The sequence below is a fragment of the Ascaphus truei genome, chromosome 4 (assembly GCF_040206685.1).
Source record: "Ascaphus truei isolate aAscTru1 chromosome 4, aAscTru1.hap1, whole genome shotgun sequence".
Classification (NCBI taxonomy): domain Eukaryota; kingdom Metazoa; phylum Chordata; class Amphibia; order Anura; family Ascaphidae; genus Ascaphus; species Ascaphus truei.
The window spans coordinates 203,274,003-203,292,242 of record NC_134486.1 but is presented as its reverse complement, the minus strand read 5'-3'; the positions used below and the strand labels follow the sequence as shown (position 1 = coordinate 203,292,242).

Below are 18,240 nucleotides of genomic sequence, written 5' to 3'. Positions count from 1 at the left end.
TTTAAACAAGCATTTCTGGGATATTTTACCCAAACACCAGGTGAAAGCCGGATATGATGTCGTCACAGGTATAAGAAGATTTTCCTCGTGGCCACCGGTTCCTCTCTGGGTAAAGGATGGGGTCTATAATCAGTCCCTGCTCCCACAAAGCGTCCAGCAAGTTTTCAGCCCACACGGGACAGCTGTTTCAAGGGGGGCGCACGCCAAACAGGCTTCCGTTCTCCCTCCTCCATTCAGGCACTTCCTGGTTGGTGACGTCACCGGAAGATATTCGCCGATAATAGCGCAAATTTGCTGGATCAGTTCACAACAGTGGGGCAATGTAAATCGCATTAATATATTATCCAACGCGTTTCGAAACCCGTAGGTTTCTTCATCAGGGATAGAATAAAGGTGGAAATGATCAGAATTAAATACCCCGCGCCAGTGTCCCATTGGTCCATCAATCACTCGCCTCAACCAATGGGAGAGAGGCTGGGAGGAGTCGACGGCTCGATCTATACACACTAACTGTTGCTAGAGGCAACCTAACACAAACAATTCTAACTTTATTAACACTCGAAAGGACAAACAATTAAAAAAATATATATACTTAATACACGCGATGGTTGATTCTAAAATAAAGAGAGGGATATTAGTGCATAGGCAGGAAAGGACACATAGCATACCCAAAAGGCTAAAAAAGCTATACTGCTCCTACTCCTGCTCATATACCCCTGAACCACTGGAGACCACATATCTCCATAGAAAATACAAAGAATATATATATACACATAACAGACCACCAAAACAATTTATTAAGTAAAGGTCTAAAGTGCAGATGACCACTAATAGGATTTAAAAATACATATTTAATGGGATATTATAAAAGGGAGTTAAAAAGGACAGCGGAGTATCTGAATCTTATAGAACAATATTTGTAAATGTATATAAATGTAAATAAAAATATATGAAATATATATATATATATAAAATAATTGAATCAGATATAGGATAAATTTAAGAGGATAATTCAATATAAGGACCAAATGTCTATATCCTCATTCAGTCCCCCCGGATACAGGGTATTGAGCTTATGTATCCAAAAGGTTTCTTGCCTTGATAGTTCTTTTACCCTGTCTCCCCCTGTCTCCCCCTGTCTCCCCCTCTTCTGTTTCTTGATACACATTTAATCCCTTTAAATAAAAGGGAGGAGGGGTCACTCTTATGACACAGAGCGTAATGTTTTGATAGGCTGTGCTTCATATACCCTATCCTGATATTGCGCAGGTGTTCCTGTATGCGCACTTTTAATGGACGCTTGGTTCGTCCTACATATAATAGGCCACATTTAAATCCTATTAGTGGTCATCTGCACTTTAGACCTTTACTTAATAAATTGTTTTGGTGGTCTGTTATGTGTATATATATATTCTTTGTATTTTCTATGGAGATATGTGGTCTCCAGTGGTTCAGGGGTATATGAGCAGGAGTAGGAGCAGTATAGCTTTTTTAGCCTTTTGGGTATGCTATGTGTCCTTTCCTGCCTATGCACTAATATCCCTCTCTTTATTTTAGAATCAACCATCGCGTGTATTAAGTATATATATTTTTTAATTGTTTGTCCTTTCGAGTGTTAATAAAGTTAGAATTGTTTGTGTTAGGTTGCCTCTAGCAACAGTTAGTGTGTATAGATCGAGCCGTCGACTCCTCCCAGCCTCTCTCCCATTGGTTGAGGCGAGTGATTGATGGACCAATGGGACACTGGCGCGGGGTATTTAATTCTGATCATTTCCACCTTTATTCTATCCCTGATGAAGAAACCTACGGGTTTCGAAACGCGTTGGATAATATATTAATGCGATTTACATTGCCCCACTGTTGTGAACTGATCCAGCAAATTTGCGCTATTATCGGCGAATATCTTCCGGTGACGTCACCAACCAGGAAGTGCCTGAACGGAGGAGGGAGAACGGAAGCCTGTTTGTCGTGCGCCCCCCTTGAAACAGCTGTCCCGTGTGGGCTGAAAACTTGCTGGACGCTTTGTGGGAGCAGGGACTGATTATAGACCCCATCCTTTACCCAGAGAGGAACCGGTGGCCACGAGGAAAATCTTCCTATACCTGTGACGACATCATATCCGGCTTTCACCTGGTGTTTGGGTAAAATATCCCAGAAATGCTTGTTTAAAACCAATTTGATGTACGCACATTATTTATCTCTTTCACTGTTTATGTTAATACAACTTTTAATCGCACTATGAGCGTCTCGCGCTGTGTTTTTTGTGTTTTTACCTCAATCATGTCACTGCTTCAGTTTCATAAAATTTTGTAATCTTCAATAATCGTCTTCACAATAATTGTCTTGCATCTTCATACACATACATATTGTCTTGCATAGCTTTGTATATTATATGTTTGTATTTGTGTAGCCTAGCTTCCGGCAGTGGATGGGTTCCTTCAGAAGGCCTAATGTGCTATTGCAGCCTTGGATAACCTTCCTGTATCAAAGCAAAGTATCTAGCAACAGCCAGAGGGGCCTATGCAGGAAACGGCGATAATGGCCATTCGCCAGACGTAGAACTCGCCATGTTTTTGGCGGATTCTCCTCGCAGTATGCAGGAAGGTGCGCATATCTGTGTGAGGAATCCGGCGGAGAGATGGCGAGCCCTGGCGAGAAGGACTCCGCTGGCGAGATCTGTCAGCAGAGAGCGAGATCTGCCTCTCTCTGCACAAATCTCACCGGCAAGTAAAAAATGTTTACATTACAATTGGATTAATATTGTAGATGTGCAGGGGGTCTCCGGAGATGAACCGCGTTGGTTTTATGTCCAGGGACCTCCTGCTTCATGAGATACAGGCCCCGTTATGAGATGCCGGTATCTCCTATGCATGGAGATAGCCCGATCACGTGACGCAGGACATTTCCATTCATAGGAGATACTGGCACCCCATAACCGGGCCTGTATCTCAGGAAGCAGGGGGTCCCCGGACATAAAACCAACACGGTTCATCTCCGAAGACCCCCTGCACATGTACACTATTATACAAATACATTAATGCTGCTTCATTACCTTAGCGGCTATCCGTTAAGGCAATGAAGGGGTTAAGTCACAGTACCATGTTTATTGGGGACAATTGGCCGCAATAAACATTGCAATAAACAACACACCCACCCACTGTGCCCCCAACAACCCTTATACCCCCCTTATATACATAACACCTAGGTATTTTGTTAGGCACAGGAATGGTACTATAGGCTGGCGGTGGGCCTCGGGTGTTCCCGCAGGTGTCCGGGAGTCACCACTTGCCTTCAGTACCAATTGTGTGCCCCAAAAAATCAATTACAAATACATACATTCTTTTAAATAAATACACCCCTCCCCCCCCCCCCCCTAACACATACAGTATAGTCATGGGCAACATGACTATTATCCACATATGGATAATAATGCATTTGCCCATGTAAAATACATTAATCCCAATAAATAAAATAAATACATCTTGCACTCACCCTTGAACGCCAGCCACGATGAAGGCCATCCTCATCTTCATCACTGTCCATGCCCTCGGGTGCTGAAAAACAAAGACAAGCATAAAAAGAGCCAATGTAATGTCCCCTAACCCCTTAATCACCGTAGCGGTTATTAACCGTGACCGTCATTAAGGGGTTAACCCACCCTCACCCACCACTTTGGAGGCCTAAGCACCCCCCCCCCACTTCCCACCCCCGTGAGGCCTAACCACCCTCACCCCTACACACCGGGAGGCCTACCCTCCCTTCCTTGGAGACAATACCCCCTACCCCCAATACCCACATTCAAAACAATACACAGACCCGCAATAAACATAACAATAATTAATAAACAATACATAACCCACCCACCCCTCTGCCCCCCCATAAATCATCATTTATTATTTCACATACAGGGTTAATACCCCAGACCTACAGGAGTCCCGGTGGGCCCGACGGGTGTCCGTAGGCCCCACTGTGGCCCAGCAAAGTGTTTCACACAGGGTCTGGAGGCCTACGGGTGGTCCCCGCCAGGCACCGTGGGCCTCCAGGTGGTCACTGTGGGCCCCAAATGGGGTATCCAAAGGTTAGGCCCGCGGGTGTCTGGGGGTCCCCGGATCAGCCCCACAGGTGTCTGAGGGTCCCCGGGTGGTTCCCACGGGGCCCTGGGGGCCTTCGGGTGGTCCCAAACACTTGTAAAGTAAAGTAATGGGCAAAATAACTATTATCCAGATATGGATAATAGATTATTTGTCCATTATTAAAAACATTAACTATCATTATAAAATAAATACAGTTGTACTTACGTCAGCAATTTGAAGCCCCTACGCCAGCAAAGTCCGTTGGCACACAAATAGCAAATATATTCTGGTGTCACTTAACCCCTTAATAACAATAACGGTTAATAAGCGCTAAAGTAATTAATGGGTTAAGCCACCCTGCACCCATTCATTTGTAGAGTGGCTTCATCATTCACATAATTTAAAATATATATGTATATGTATTTAAAAAAAAAAAAATATATATATATATTTAAAATAGATGTATGATTAACCAATCTACTAAGAAATGGTTGGTTAAGGATATACATGTACAAATTTAAAACATCAGATCGCAAATTGACAACATCACAGCCAAATTAAAAACAAAGCCAAATGAAAAATAAAACACATATCATAAGAGAACATAGCAAGCACCTATCCAAAGCAATATATATCAAATGGCAATAAAACATACAATTTAACAATGTGTGCATGTTGCAAATAATATTTCCATCATGTACACAATAGCAATAAATGGTCCAAAACAAATACACGATTCCAAGCAAACTTTCAATATAAACAAAGCAAGTACACATTAATAAATTACCAACACGCAATTGATGCCATCCGAAATACATTACAACCAAATCCAAACCCAAACCCTTATTCACTATTGTAATGCTAAAACAAAACCATTCCGAAAAATATTCTATTTCTAACTAACATGATCAGACCCAATCTAACTTCAACAAAAAGCCACTATAAATAATTAAGGCACAGACAAGAAATAAATCCGTGCAATCATCATCTGAAATGACTGATAACTAAAGCAAAATACTGTAACATTTCACACACACATTTGTAACCAAAAAGGGAAAATACTTTTACAAGACATGAAAAAAGGCAATTAAACATTTGCAAAACAGCCCTTTAATAAACCTATATCTGTATATAGCTCCATAGGGATAAAGATACATACAGGGGCATTAAATGGACATTAAATAAAATAATTCTGACATGTTAGGGGGGGAAAAAGCATTTAAAACTTAAATAAAATACATGTCTTTTGTTTACTTACCATTAGATGACCAATGACTGACTTCCGGGGGAACCGCTATCTCTTGAACAAATCCAAACACAGGAACCAGGAACCCATAAAATAAAAAAACATTTCAATCCAATGTGGTGTCTTCTTTCTTGTTTTTGTAATCCATACCGTCAGTGGTCTTCTTTTTGGGGTCTTCTTTACCGTCCGCGGGGTCTTCATGGTCTTCTGGGTTCTTCTTCTGCCACGCACTGTCCATCTTCTTCGGAGGGGAGGTCCTCTCCCCACGGCATCAAGCTGGAAAATGAGACGACATAGGCTTTTATAGGCCTATGACATCACATTTTGCATCAAATGGTTCTCACGGTACTGATTGGGCCGTGAAAAGCATGTGATTTTGGCAAAAATAAATAAAAATGATGACGTCATTTAAAGGAAATGACGCCAACCAATCAGAATGGCTGTGCTGAATTTCCCTTTAACATGACGTCAACAAAACCAAAATGGCGCCGTCACATGGGACTAGAGCCAATGAGATCGTGGATTTTTTTTTTTTAAACTGGTGAGATAGGGCTTTTCGTTGTTTCCTGCATAGGTCCCTGAGTGTGAGGCTGGGGGAGGTACTGGCTGGGTCACATGCTGGATTGTGATGACCTGTCAATAGCAGACCTGCCCTGTTATGGGACAGGGTTACAAGGCAACCCCAGAGTATATATACTGGCTCTCCCAAAAGTGGGTGTGTCTATGTAGGAGGAAACTTGGATGGGCCTCAAACCTTGAAGTGACCTTCTAAGGGGAAGCAAGAAAAGGAATGTACCTGCTGTAAGATCTTAACCAATGCAATAAATACCATGGAACCATATGCAAGTATGATTCACTGTCTTGGGCTAAAGAAAATGTGCCAGTCTGGACCATCCTACTATCCCAGAGGATCCTCGCTGACTGGAGGCGCTGCAACCATGAACATAGGTACCCTGTAAACCTGTCCTGAGAATTCCCACACCATCGCGGAAGTTCTCAGCCCTCCTGTTACCTCACAGGTATGTACCATCTTTCATCAAAGACACTAGTAGCAGACCAGATCTCACTTTTTTTTTTTTTTTTTAAATATAAATGCATCTTATTTTATAGCTTTATTTCATATTGTGCTCTTTTCTCAATAGGACTTAAAGTGCTTTACAATTACAATATAGTGCACGGTATGCAGCACATAGGGTTTTTAAAGATGCTGTCCCCACCCAGTTTGCAATCTGTTTTTGGTGCTTGAGGCACAGGGAGATAGTGACTTGCCCAAGGTCACAAGGTGCTGACACTGGGATTTGAACCTACTTCAAACTCTGTAAAATTGTTTTCAGAGTCGGTGTCTTGACTCGCTGAGCCACTTCTTACACATTCTTTGCACCCTTTGCCTTAATGCCTTCTTCCGGAATGCAGTAAAGCCCAGGGACAATGCGGCCTTCAAATAATGAGGTCGCTTGATTTTAGGTATCTTTTTCATATTTGGGGGTTGAGACCTCATTTGCATGTTGGCATGTACTTTTTCCACTTTACCCGGATATATTGTTTTAAGCTTTAGTATTGTTGAACAGGCACAACTGCCATTTTACATCTTTTTGAACACCTGTGTCTGCTTTGCCACCATTTTGAGACAGTGAGATAAGGATTTGAGATGATTATATACAAATACACAGTAAAAAAAAAAAAAGTACCATGTCCGCTAGACTCCTTCATTATTTCTCATAAATAAGTTCCAACACCGTTTTTTGAGAAAAAAATTAATGGATTAAGTATTCCTTAGATGTATAGCTCATTTGTGTGGAGTGAGAATGGGGTATGGTTAAATTGGAGATAGGACCTATTTAGGCATCTGTAGTATCCACATATATCAATCATTGAATTACAAGGTGCAAAAGTATTCTCCTAAACCTTATATATGCAGCTTGCAGCTTACCCCCTCCACCAGAGTACGTGTGTGTGTGTGTGTGTGTGTGTATATATATATATATATATATATATATATATATATATATATATATATATATATATATATATATATATATATATATAAAAACACAGAAAAAACAGGCGCACTCATAGCGTAAAATTGTATAACAATAAATTTACGGAGTAAGGGATAAAAATGCACACTCACAAACAAAGCTGAAAAAAATGCGTTTTTGAGTACAACTCAGCCCGTTCAGACGCAGGAACCCAAGGAGGAGGACTTCGGTGTGATGTCCGCGGTGTGTCTTGCCACAATAGCCCCTCTAGGTCCTGGCAGGGACCGAAAGCCACGAGGGACGCCGCCTTCCCCTCTCTCCGGTGCTACACAAAGCATACACTGAATAGAGTCTCGCGTGAACTCGATGATGTCAGTGAGGTTTCAGCCGGGGAGAGTTCACAGTGTAAACAGGAACTTGAATGTCTGAATGGCTGGTAGCAAAATGCTAGCAAAGCAGCAGGAGTGCAATAATGTAGATGAGTGCAAATAAAATATATAACCTGGACAGTAGGCTCCACAGCAATCTCTACGCGTTTCGTCTCAAGCGAGACTTCATCAGCTATATATATATACACACACACACACAAAGAAGTAAACAAAATAGAGAAAAATCTCTTACTCACATCTTCATGGGAGCTGTGCTCTGAAGTTGCAGTTGCTGAGTTAGGAATACTCCGGTGTGCGACTGGGCTGGAAAAGTGCAGGCAAATTGTACAAATGTAGAGACGCACCACCATCCACTCAAATTTGAAGAAGGTGACAAATTTTGTTCAAAATATCTTGGTTTATTGAAACATGTTTGCTGAGGAAAAATATGACCTACATGTTTCGCGCTACGCGTTTGCTCACGGTCTGAATAAGCCAAGCCTCTAACCTTTAAGAGTTTTAAGTTTAAGATGTTAGAGGCTTGGCTTATTCAGACCGTGAGCAAGCATGTAGTGCGAAACATGTAGTTCGTTTTTTCCCCAGCAAACATGTTTCAATAAACCAAGTTATTTTGAACAAAATTTTGGTCGCCCTCTCCAAATTTGAGTGGATGGTGGTGCGTCGCTACATCTCTACAATCCGCCTCTCTTTTGTGTCGAGCGGCTTGTCATCTTCTTAATTCTACGTTTTAGATGCTTGTTTTGTTTTATATTACAATTACTCCTACTTACCCTTGGTGCACTGTGTCTTTTCTTCTCAATACAAATATACACATGTGGAGCTGTGTGCCGCTCAAACTTTCCTTTTTGATTTTTTTTTTCTCCCAACAGCAAGACCAGCTTTACACATGGGCTGCAGTTAGTCAACCTACTCATTCGTTGGATTACCTAGAAGAACATTTTCCACGGAGAATTCAGACCGCATGGCCACCAGCATCTAAACCAGATGTAGAAGCAGGTAAGACCTCGCTATTTTAAAACATCATTTTTAAATTTAATGTGTTTATACAAAGTAAAGTGTCCTGGTGTTTTTAAGCACACTTAAATGGTTAATTATATGCTATTTTAGTGACTATTGATTTCCTAACCATTTAAAACATAGCCAATTGTAAAACTGCATGTGACTGCTGACACCTTAAAGAATACAGACACGTATAAGTATTTAGTGATGATATTTAGTATCTTAACACTGTTTTGTTCTTTATTAAATAATTTCATCATTGGTCAAACAAACATAATTAACTGATATGAATTAATTCAATAGATCTGATGAAAAGGAAAATATACTATTTTTTCACAGAATACAATTAAAATTGTTATGATAAGGGCGATTACATTTTTATAAGAAAGTCGATTTATATTTATTTAATATAGGACCTTGCACAGTTTTTGCAAAATACTGTCTAATAATCACTTTTTATAAGGGAGACTCTTGCATAATTCACTAATTTATTTCTATCTTTTATATCAGGGAAATAAGGCACACAGTAGACAAGTAATCCAAAGCACTTGACAGGGTGCAGCTGCACAAATACTAGTTTGAGTATAAATTAGAAAATCAAGAGGGCAGGCACACCATTAATGTACCACGTTTGTTGCAAGTATGATCAACATCTCAGCTTTCCAATTGAGCCCTTTTCAAGACCAGAAAGGCTTCATTGGGAATCAGAGACGTTGATCATTAAAGTATCACGTTTGGTGGTAAATATGGTGTGCCTGCCTTCTAGATTTTCTATATATATTTATGTTGCATGTTCAGCCCTGATCAATCCCCTGATAGATGGAGGCCTGCCCAATGATTTAGCAAGTACTGTGGTTTCAAGCTTCTCTTCTCTATGATGCTCCAACACATTTTCTCATTTCATCCGACCATCTAAATTTTGCTCATGTTTTCTTTATATTTCTTGGAATCCAGTTGAGTACTATCTTTGTCTTATATGCACAGCCCACTGCCATTTATATGCACCATTGTGATATCACAGACTTTTTCGTTTCCTTCCAGTCTCTCTCTCTCTATCTCTATCTCTATCTCTATCTCTATCTCTCTATCTCTCTTCATACTTTTGAGTTGTCTGAAGCTTCTGAATTGTCTTCCCATTCAGGGTCCAAGTTTCACATGCAGGATACACTGGTTGAACTATTTTCTTTTAAGGCACAGTGGAATGTTCCTTGAAAGAATGTCTTATTTTTTTAAAATAACCAGCAGCTTCAGTGCTCACTAAAATAACAATATTATGGCGTGTCAATTAATATGTGACTTGATTAGAATGAATGACTAACTATTGAATATATTAAATGTGTGTGTAGTGATATAGTGTTAAGAAAGTATATAAACTGTGAGATAACAAAACAAATTGAAATGCATACATACAAATACAATTAACCTAAAAAAATGTGTATAACGAAGTCAAAAATATAGTATAAGTAAATTCACTTGATAAGAATAATATATATATAGATCAATGGAGACATAGCAGCTTCAGATGGGACCAAAGGATAGCAAGAAAAGAAAAATAAACGCATGCTCCATAGCACAATATATATTTAGTTATGGTGTTCAAAACAGACAAGTTATACATACTCAATTGTGAATTAGGTGGATAGCAATATTACAACATTACCAATGAATCCATTAAATTAAATCAAGCAAGAATTTTCCTTAGCAGCCAAAAAAGTTGTATAAAATGGTTCTTGAAAATGAATCGTGAAACCAGTAGACAAATACCTGGATGTAGCAGTTGCAAACTGTGATGTGAATGAGTAGATCACTCCATAAACAGTTATAGGGGTTTCCCCAGGTAATACTCTGCTGTATGATGGGGAATCCAAAGCTGAAAAATCCCCAAAGTTGTGCTGTCTTTCCTTCAGCCACACACCGCTTGATGCTGGAAGTGGATGATGTCCACAATAACATCTGAAATAGAAAAATCCAGTGGACGCCCGAAGTGTGGATTATACACTCCGGGAAAATGTCCCAAATGAACCAATAAACTCCAAAAGGTATTAATCTGTGATGTAGCGGGTTGAATAATCTGTACTTCAGGAGCATAGTGTGTCTTGGCTCCCTACCAGCAGCATGTGTAGCAGTTAGAAATGCCCAAGCCTCAAAACAGCTATGGTTTCTGTCAGTAAATTTAGTCAAGCAAACTTTGATTAGCTGATGGGTAACAGAGTGTCATAAGTTGTAGATGGTGTGCATGGCAGCTTACCATCCAATATGCAATGTGCAAAAATATTGTCCCAACGCACGTTTCTTCACATACATGTGACTTTCTCAAGGGTATAGTTGCTATATGGTACAATGATCTTAAATACCCTGAACGTTATCTAAATGGCAGTCAGCTGAGGACAAAATTTCAAGCGGCAATGTATCCCTCAATAATTCCAACGATTGCCTGTGTGAATACATTTGCAAATGTCAAACAGAAGAGTATGCTAACACAATACATTTTAGCATCTAAACAATATATTAAACATATTACATAATAAACACAAAAACATACTCAACTTGAATGTATAAAACATGTTAACCTACAGAAAACCTAAACAAAGTTCAATTATATAGCCAATGATAAAAAGGTAGTATAAATTAGAGAAAAACCTCAACAGATTTTCAGATGGAAAATATATTTTCAGTTCTGACCGATCTTGCTGAACAAGACTCCACACCCATTTCAGGTGCTGTTGAGGATGATATGTGGACATCAGGAACTAGACCCAAATCAAAGCTAACCATGCTAATTTTTTTTAGGGAATCCCGAGGGAAGAGACTCAGCGGAGAGACATTACTCATTATGGAACCACCAGCAGAGAAATTCATATCACAATCCAGGGGCAAGGAAAAGGAAGGCCCCAGGAGAAGAGAAACTAGAGCAGGAAAGGCCACTCAGAATAAAAAGGCCCGTGTATTAAGAAAACAAGAGGATCAGATGAGAAATAGGTGTATATTTAATTTATCCCCCAGTATTCTTCTGATCAAATTAACCTTTTAAACAAGTTGATTTGAACCATTATATTGGGGAAATTACTCTTAATCACCATTTTTTGTTAAAGATGGTAAATCGAATCATCAAGATATATCATTCTGGTTTATAGGGACTTAGTCCATCTATCAAACTTTCAGTATGTGCTAATGGAATCTGACATTTGTTAATCTTCAATGCATTTAGATGTTACTGAAAGTGATATTCCAGTTTTATCTATATTAGGCAGTGATCATAAGATTGTCATTTATAAAAGTTTTAGACATTCCAACTTTTGTCCAAAATCTGTATTTTATCCTTAATACTCGAAAAGGTACCCATTTGGATGTTTTTCATTCTATGGTATTTGAAGATTTTAAGAACATGTTCAAACTTGATAATCAGATGAAGAACAAACTCCCATATGGGGAGAAAAATGCTCTCAAAGAGCTGCAAAATAATAAACAACTGGTCATTAAACAAGTCTATAAAGGCGGGGCCATTGTTATTCAAGATTGCTCTGATTTATCTTTCACATGCACTAAGACTTTTGAGACACTGACTCTTATATACTGGTATATAAAGATCCCACTGAATCCTATCTAACCATTTTTCAATTACAGTACTGTACATCTAATGGAAGCAAAGAAGATTGGTATTCTAACACAGCAAGAATTCAGGTTCTTGTTTATCGACATATTCTCATATTTTATCATTTGCCCTAAATCTGTACATGCCTCCTTAATCCGCCAGGCAGACGCATCATATTGGGTATCGGATCACTGATGTCCAATTTTTCTTAATATGGTGCTGAACTTTTACAGACCTTTTGTTGTCCAATTACAATCATACATATCAGATTTGTTGCACGTCATTGATTTGGTCTCTGAATGAAAATCCACTTATATATGGGCTACCTGTGATGTCCAAGCTCTGTATACTTGCATTTACCAAACAAAAGGACTAAATGCCATCAGTCATTTTTTGGATGGACATGTAACCTTGCCACAGAAGCTTTTCCTCTTGGACCGTATTAAATTAATTTTGTCATAATGATTTTTTTGTTTGAACAATTCTATTTACAAATCTGTTGAAAGGCCATGGTAACCCTGAGTTATGCCAACATCTTCATGGGATGTTGGGGAACACTCCCATGTTTGGGCGGACAGTCTTATTATTTGGATGGTGAGGAGGCTGATTTGATGGATTTGTTTTGCCATATTAACATAAATTATTTAGGTTTAATTGTTATGCTTGTTACAAATAAACAATCTATAGTTTTCTTGGATCTTGTCTTAACCATAGATTCAGCTTCAGATTAAGAGTGATGTACATATCAAGGAGGTCTCATGCAATACTTACTTGGAGGCAAAGAGAAATCATTATGGAAAATGGAATGAAAATATCCCATTTGGGCAATTCAGCAGTTTAAAATGTAATTGTTCAGAGATGCAGGACTTTGAAAGACAATATGTGTGTCTAAAAAAATAAGTTTTTTAATAAGGGTTTTTAGACAGGTGCACAATCTTCATAAGAAAGAAGTATTGGGTAGAACCACTGTAAGGATACATTGGCACACAAGTGTAGAGCTTTGAGTGGGGTTCTTGACAAACTCTAAAGGTATATGTCATATGCTTTGGTGACCAAGTTTAACCAGTCAGCCAACAAAAACAGATTTTTCTTAAACATTGGTGGATTCTTGTGGTGGATCAAATTTTGAAAGATAACTTTCCGTCTTCACCTAATGTGATCTTCCACAAGGCTAAAAGTCTAAAAAAAAAAATATATATATATATATATATATATATATATATATATATATATATATATATATAAATTTTTTTTTTTTTTTAGACTTTTATATATATATAAAATATATATATATATATGTAACGGGTTTTCTGACCCGGTCTGACCCCCCCAATCTCATATTGGCCCCTGTGGTCTAACCAGTCCCCATTACGGTGTAGTGTCTGGTGGTGCACCTGTTGGCTACAGGACTCCTGAGTCTCCCGCATGATGGTGTGTGGGGATTTGCCAACCCAGACAGGCAGCTGAGGTAGTGTGCTGAGTCCTACCTAGATTCAGTGCAGCGCCTCCACCTCATCAGGATCCCGGCGTCCACTTGGGGATGAATCTGATGAGGAACTCCTCTGTGGTGCTTCTCTCTGTGCAATAACTCCACACTTGCACACGAGAGTGTTGTTAATCAGGAACATCTTTATTAGTACGGTGGGCCAGCTGCCCTCCACAATGGGGTGTATTCAGCCCTCAATTGTTCACCGTACTTCCCTTTGAAAGGTAATGTCCTCCTAATGTAGGGATTCCCTATCCCCGCAGGGATACTTCACCTGTGCCAGGTCCCTGGTCACAGTCTCATTAGTCCTCTTAGTATACTAACTCCGAACTCTTAATCCTCAGAAGAACCTAGACTAACCTAACTTTTGATCAGTGCTTTGCCTTATGTATCCTCTGGGGGCTGACACAATTCTGACATCACCAACCAGGGAGTCAGAGCCTGTGACCACTCCCATCCATACATAGGGCACCTCACCAGGGTGTGAGGGCAAACCTCCATGATTACTGCTGGCATGCCCATAACTTACCAGGCCTTACTGTCAGCAGGAGAGATGACTGCAACCATTTTACAGCATGGTTACATATATATATATAATATATATTTATATTCTGGCACCTAGTCATCTTCCATCCTCATTCTCTCGTGGTGAATCCTTCAAATATAGCAGAGATGGGCAATTTCAATTGCGGGACATCTAGGTGTGTCTCTCGTCCATTTTTTATGACTGATTAGTTCTTTTGAGAATTTGAAAACTCATGATCAGTTTCTGGTTAAAGTAAATATAATCTGTAGAACCAGCCATGTATTATTTAATCACTTGCAGCCTTTATTATATTGGCAGAACCACATACCCACCCTCTGCTTGATTTTTGGAACCTAGAGGGTGTATATTAAAGGGCACACAAACGCATGAAGTTCCTAAACATTTCTTTACTAAACATCACAAGGATGTATCTACTTTGAAATTATGGGGTTAGAGCAGATTCCCATTTCCATTCTTGGCGATGACAGATTCAAAACACTCTGCCACCAAGAAACGTTTTGGATATTTAAATTGGATAATCTGGTGCCCAATGGCCTCAATGAACCAGTACTCTATTTGCACGATAGATCTAAAAGTGTCTCATATCCTTTGTCTTCTATGGGGTTCCCATAATCTTTTTTTGGGTTTAGATTCCATATTCATCCCTACAGCACCACATATAAGGAAACAGTTTTTTTTAAATTAATTTTATATTATGGGAATATCTTTAGGATTCACTGTTTATTATGCCCTTTCCCACTATCTGTGAGGATTTGCCATTCGGGCGATTCTGTCCCCTTAACCCTCACGTATCCATCCAGAGCGAAAGGCACTCAGAGAGGGCATCCTAACAGGGGTTCTCAAGCGCTTATCGGTGTCCCAGGTTGCGATACCTGGTCTGCGTCCCCATTCAGCAGTGAGAGTTGCACGGTCCCCGCGGTCCTCTACTGGCCCCACCCCTCGTTCTGTCTCTGGACTCCGCCCCCACTCTGGGATCCGCGATGCGTGACGCGGCGGGCATGCGCGGAATTCCTGCTTCCCCTCGGGTCCTGCCTTCGGTCTCCGCCCCTGCATTGATGCAGGTGCCGTGGTGCGCGTGCGACCGGGTCATCCTTCAGTTGCGCGAGTGGTGCGCGTGCAGTAGTTGGTAGCCCCACCTCCACTTACAAGTGGGCAGCTCAATAGGACACACCCGAATATCCAGCAGCCTACCAGGGAAGGGCTACCTACTTCCTGATTACCTCCTATTGGTGGGAGGTCCTATTTATATCCTGTCTGTACAGTCAGTCATTGCCGAGCATAACTTAGGTTTGTGACACTGTACCTCGCTGCATTCCTGCACTCTGGCTTGCTGTCTTGTATCCCTGCTGCCTGACCTTGCTTTGGACCTTGTGATACTCTCCTGCACTGACTCTGGCTTTGGCTTAACGATAATCCCTCCTCCAATCCTGACTCCGGCTACGTACCCCGACCCGCTACTCTCTACTCCTGAACCTGGCAAGTACTCTGACTACGCTGTCTTCTATAATCCTGACCCTGCTAGTATGACCATCCTACTCTCTAGACGCGCCCTTGCGGTTGTGGTCGGCGTTCTGTCTCAATCCCTACCTCAACCCCGCGGTCGCGCCTCGTTTGTGGTGAGCTACGCGTCACACTATCTTTGTATATGCGTTTATCAAATGCTTCATGGACATAATTGTTTTTCATGTGGCATTGAATTTCAACCTTATTTCATTATCTTGATCTAAAACTGAGTATTGGACAGATACTGATTTAATATCATATGTTCTCCCGTGAGCTGTTTTGATCTTTACGGGTGGCATAATGATATTAATGTAGCCATGTATCCTCTTGGCTACTAATCTGCCCTGCTTAACACATAAGGCCTGGTACCAATGCAGGCAGTGTTAGGGTCAATCTGGGTTTCCCCCCGCAGTAAGCAGCTCCCTTGAGTGACAGGGGGTGGGACTAGGCCTGTGTTCTTCCCAATCATGGGCTCAGACCGAAGACCTTCCCTCTGGGTACATAAGGGGCTTCACAGACTAAATTTAGTAGTTCAGAGCTGGGCTCTGAGTTGGAGTTCTTGTTCGGAGTGTTGGAGAGACCCTCTCCCTTAGGGGAGTGGGGCAACTACCCCTTATTCCACCAGGGAATAAGGGAGATAGGGATAGACCTTTAGAGCCTCAAGCCCTGGGGGTTGATTCCAGGGACCCAAGAAGAAGTGTACCGTTGTATGCTGTGTGCTGTAAGAATAAAGACTGTTCCTGTTTTGTATACTCCTGCCTGAGAGTGCAGTTAATCAGGGGGAATACCATAGAGCTCTCCTGCTGAGACTGCATCCAGCTCTGTTTGGGCCTGCGGGGAATGGAGGCACTACACCGAGTGAGAAACTCAGAAAGAACTCTAAAGCCTGTCCTGTTCGTCCCCACTACCACCGGCGGGCACTCAGGGCTTTCCTGTGAACCAACAGGTAGCGCCATCACAAGGTAATCGCAGTGATTCTCCCTTAGGGTGGGGAACAAGAGTTACATATACATAGTCAGTATTTTAATGTTATAAAAATATTATGGATCTTTTAAATCAAGCTCATGGTTTCATTGTTTTCAGTTTTGAATTACATTTTGTTCAATCATCAATGTCCAGTTTCAAATTTGTTTAGATTTTTATATGCAGTTATTGGAGCCATGGTTCTTTTATTGCATGGCACTTCATACAATTAATGAAATTTATCATTAACATATATACATTTGTTTTTCATATATATTATTTGTTATATAATGGAGCTTCATGTTATGTTTTTGTAGGTTAACATTTTTTATACATTTAAGTTGAGTATGTTTTAGTATTTGTTCTATAATATGTTTACTATATTTTTAGATGCTGACATTTATTGTGTTAGCTTACTCTTCTTTTTGCCTGTGTAAATACATTTACAAATGTCAATCATTGGAATCATTGAGCATGATTTCAGCTTGAAATGTTGTCCTCTGCCATTTAGGTAACCTTTAGGGTATCTAAGATCATGCTACCATATAGTTACTACAGTATATCCTTGAGATAGAAACATGCGTTGGGACAATCTTTTTGCACATTGCATATTGGATGGTAAGCTCCCATACACACCATCTACAACTTATGATACTCTGTTACCCATCAAGCTTTTCAAAGGTTGCTTGACTCATAGCTGTTTTCAGCCTTGGACATTTCTAACTGCTACACATGCTGTTGCCAGGGAGCCAAGAGACACTATGCTCCAGAGGTATTTGCATACTCTACCCCCTACATTATGGCTGAATACCTTTTTGAGTTTATTCCTTCATTTGGGACGTTTTCACGGAGTGTCTAATCCACACTTCCAGCGTCCTTTGGATTGCTCGATTTCAGCTGTTGTTAGTGTGAACGTCATCCACTTCAAGCCACACACTGCTTAATGCTGGAAGAAAGGCAGCACAACTTTGGGTAAATGATAACCCATCATACAGCAGAGTATTACCTGGGGAACCCCCTATAGCTGTGTTGTCTTTATGGAGTGATCTACTAATTTACATCACAGTTTACAACTGCTACATCCAGGTGTTTGTTTACTGGTTTCACTATTCATTTTCAAGAACCATTTTATACAACTTTTTTGGCTGCTAAGGAAAATTCTTGCCTCACAGCTTTATTTAACTTACAGTTCTCATTGGTAATGTAATATTGCTATCCACCTCATTCACAATTGAGTATGTATAACTTGTCTATGTTCAGAACACCATAATTAAATTATATTGTGCTATGGAGCATGCGCTTCTTTTTTTCTTTTATTGCTATCTAATCCTTTCTGAATGAAGTTCCTTCAAACCAATACAAGGCAATGATAGATTTAATGTGTTTAGCTTCTTTGGGTTGCTATACCAACTATTTAGTAACATATGATTGTGAAAACAGGACAAGTCCCATGTATGTGCTTC

General features: G+C 40.2%; 1 protein-coding gene across 1 annotated transcript in view; it reads left to right on the top strand.

Moving 5' to 3' along the window:
- FMN2 (formin 2) overlaps positions 1-18,240 on the top strand; it is a 239,343-nt gene that overhangs the window by 23,302 nt on the left and 197,801 nt on the right. The window contains exon 3 of the mRNA XM_075596755.1: positions 8,557-8,683. Coding sequence (XP_075452870.1) covers positions 8,557-8,683 — 127 coding nt within the window. The remainder of the gene's footprint in view (positions 1-8,556; positions 8,684-18,240) is intronic.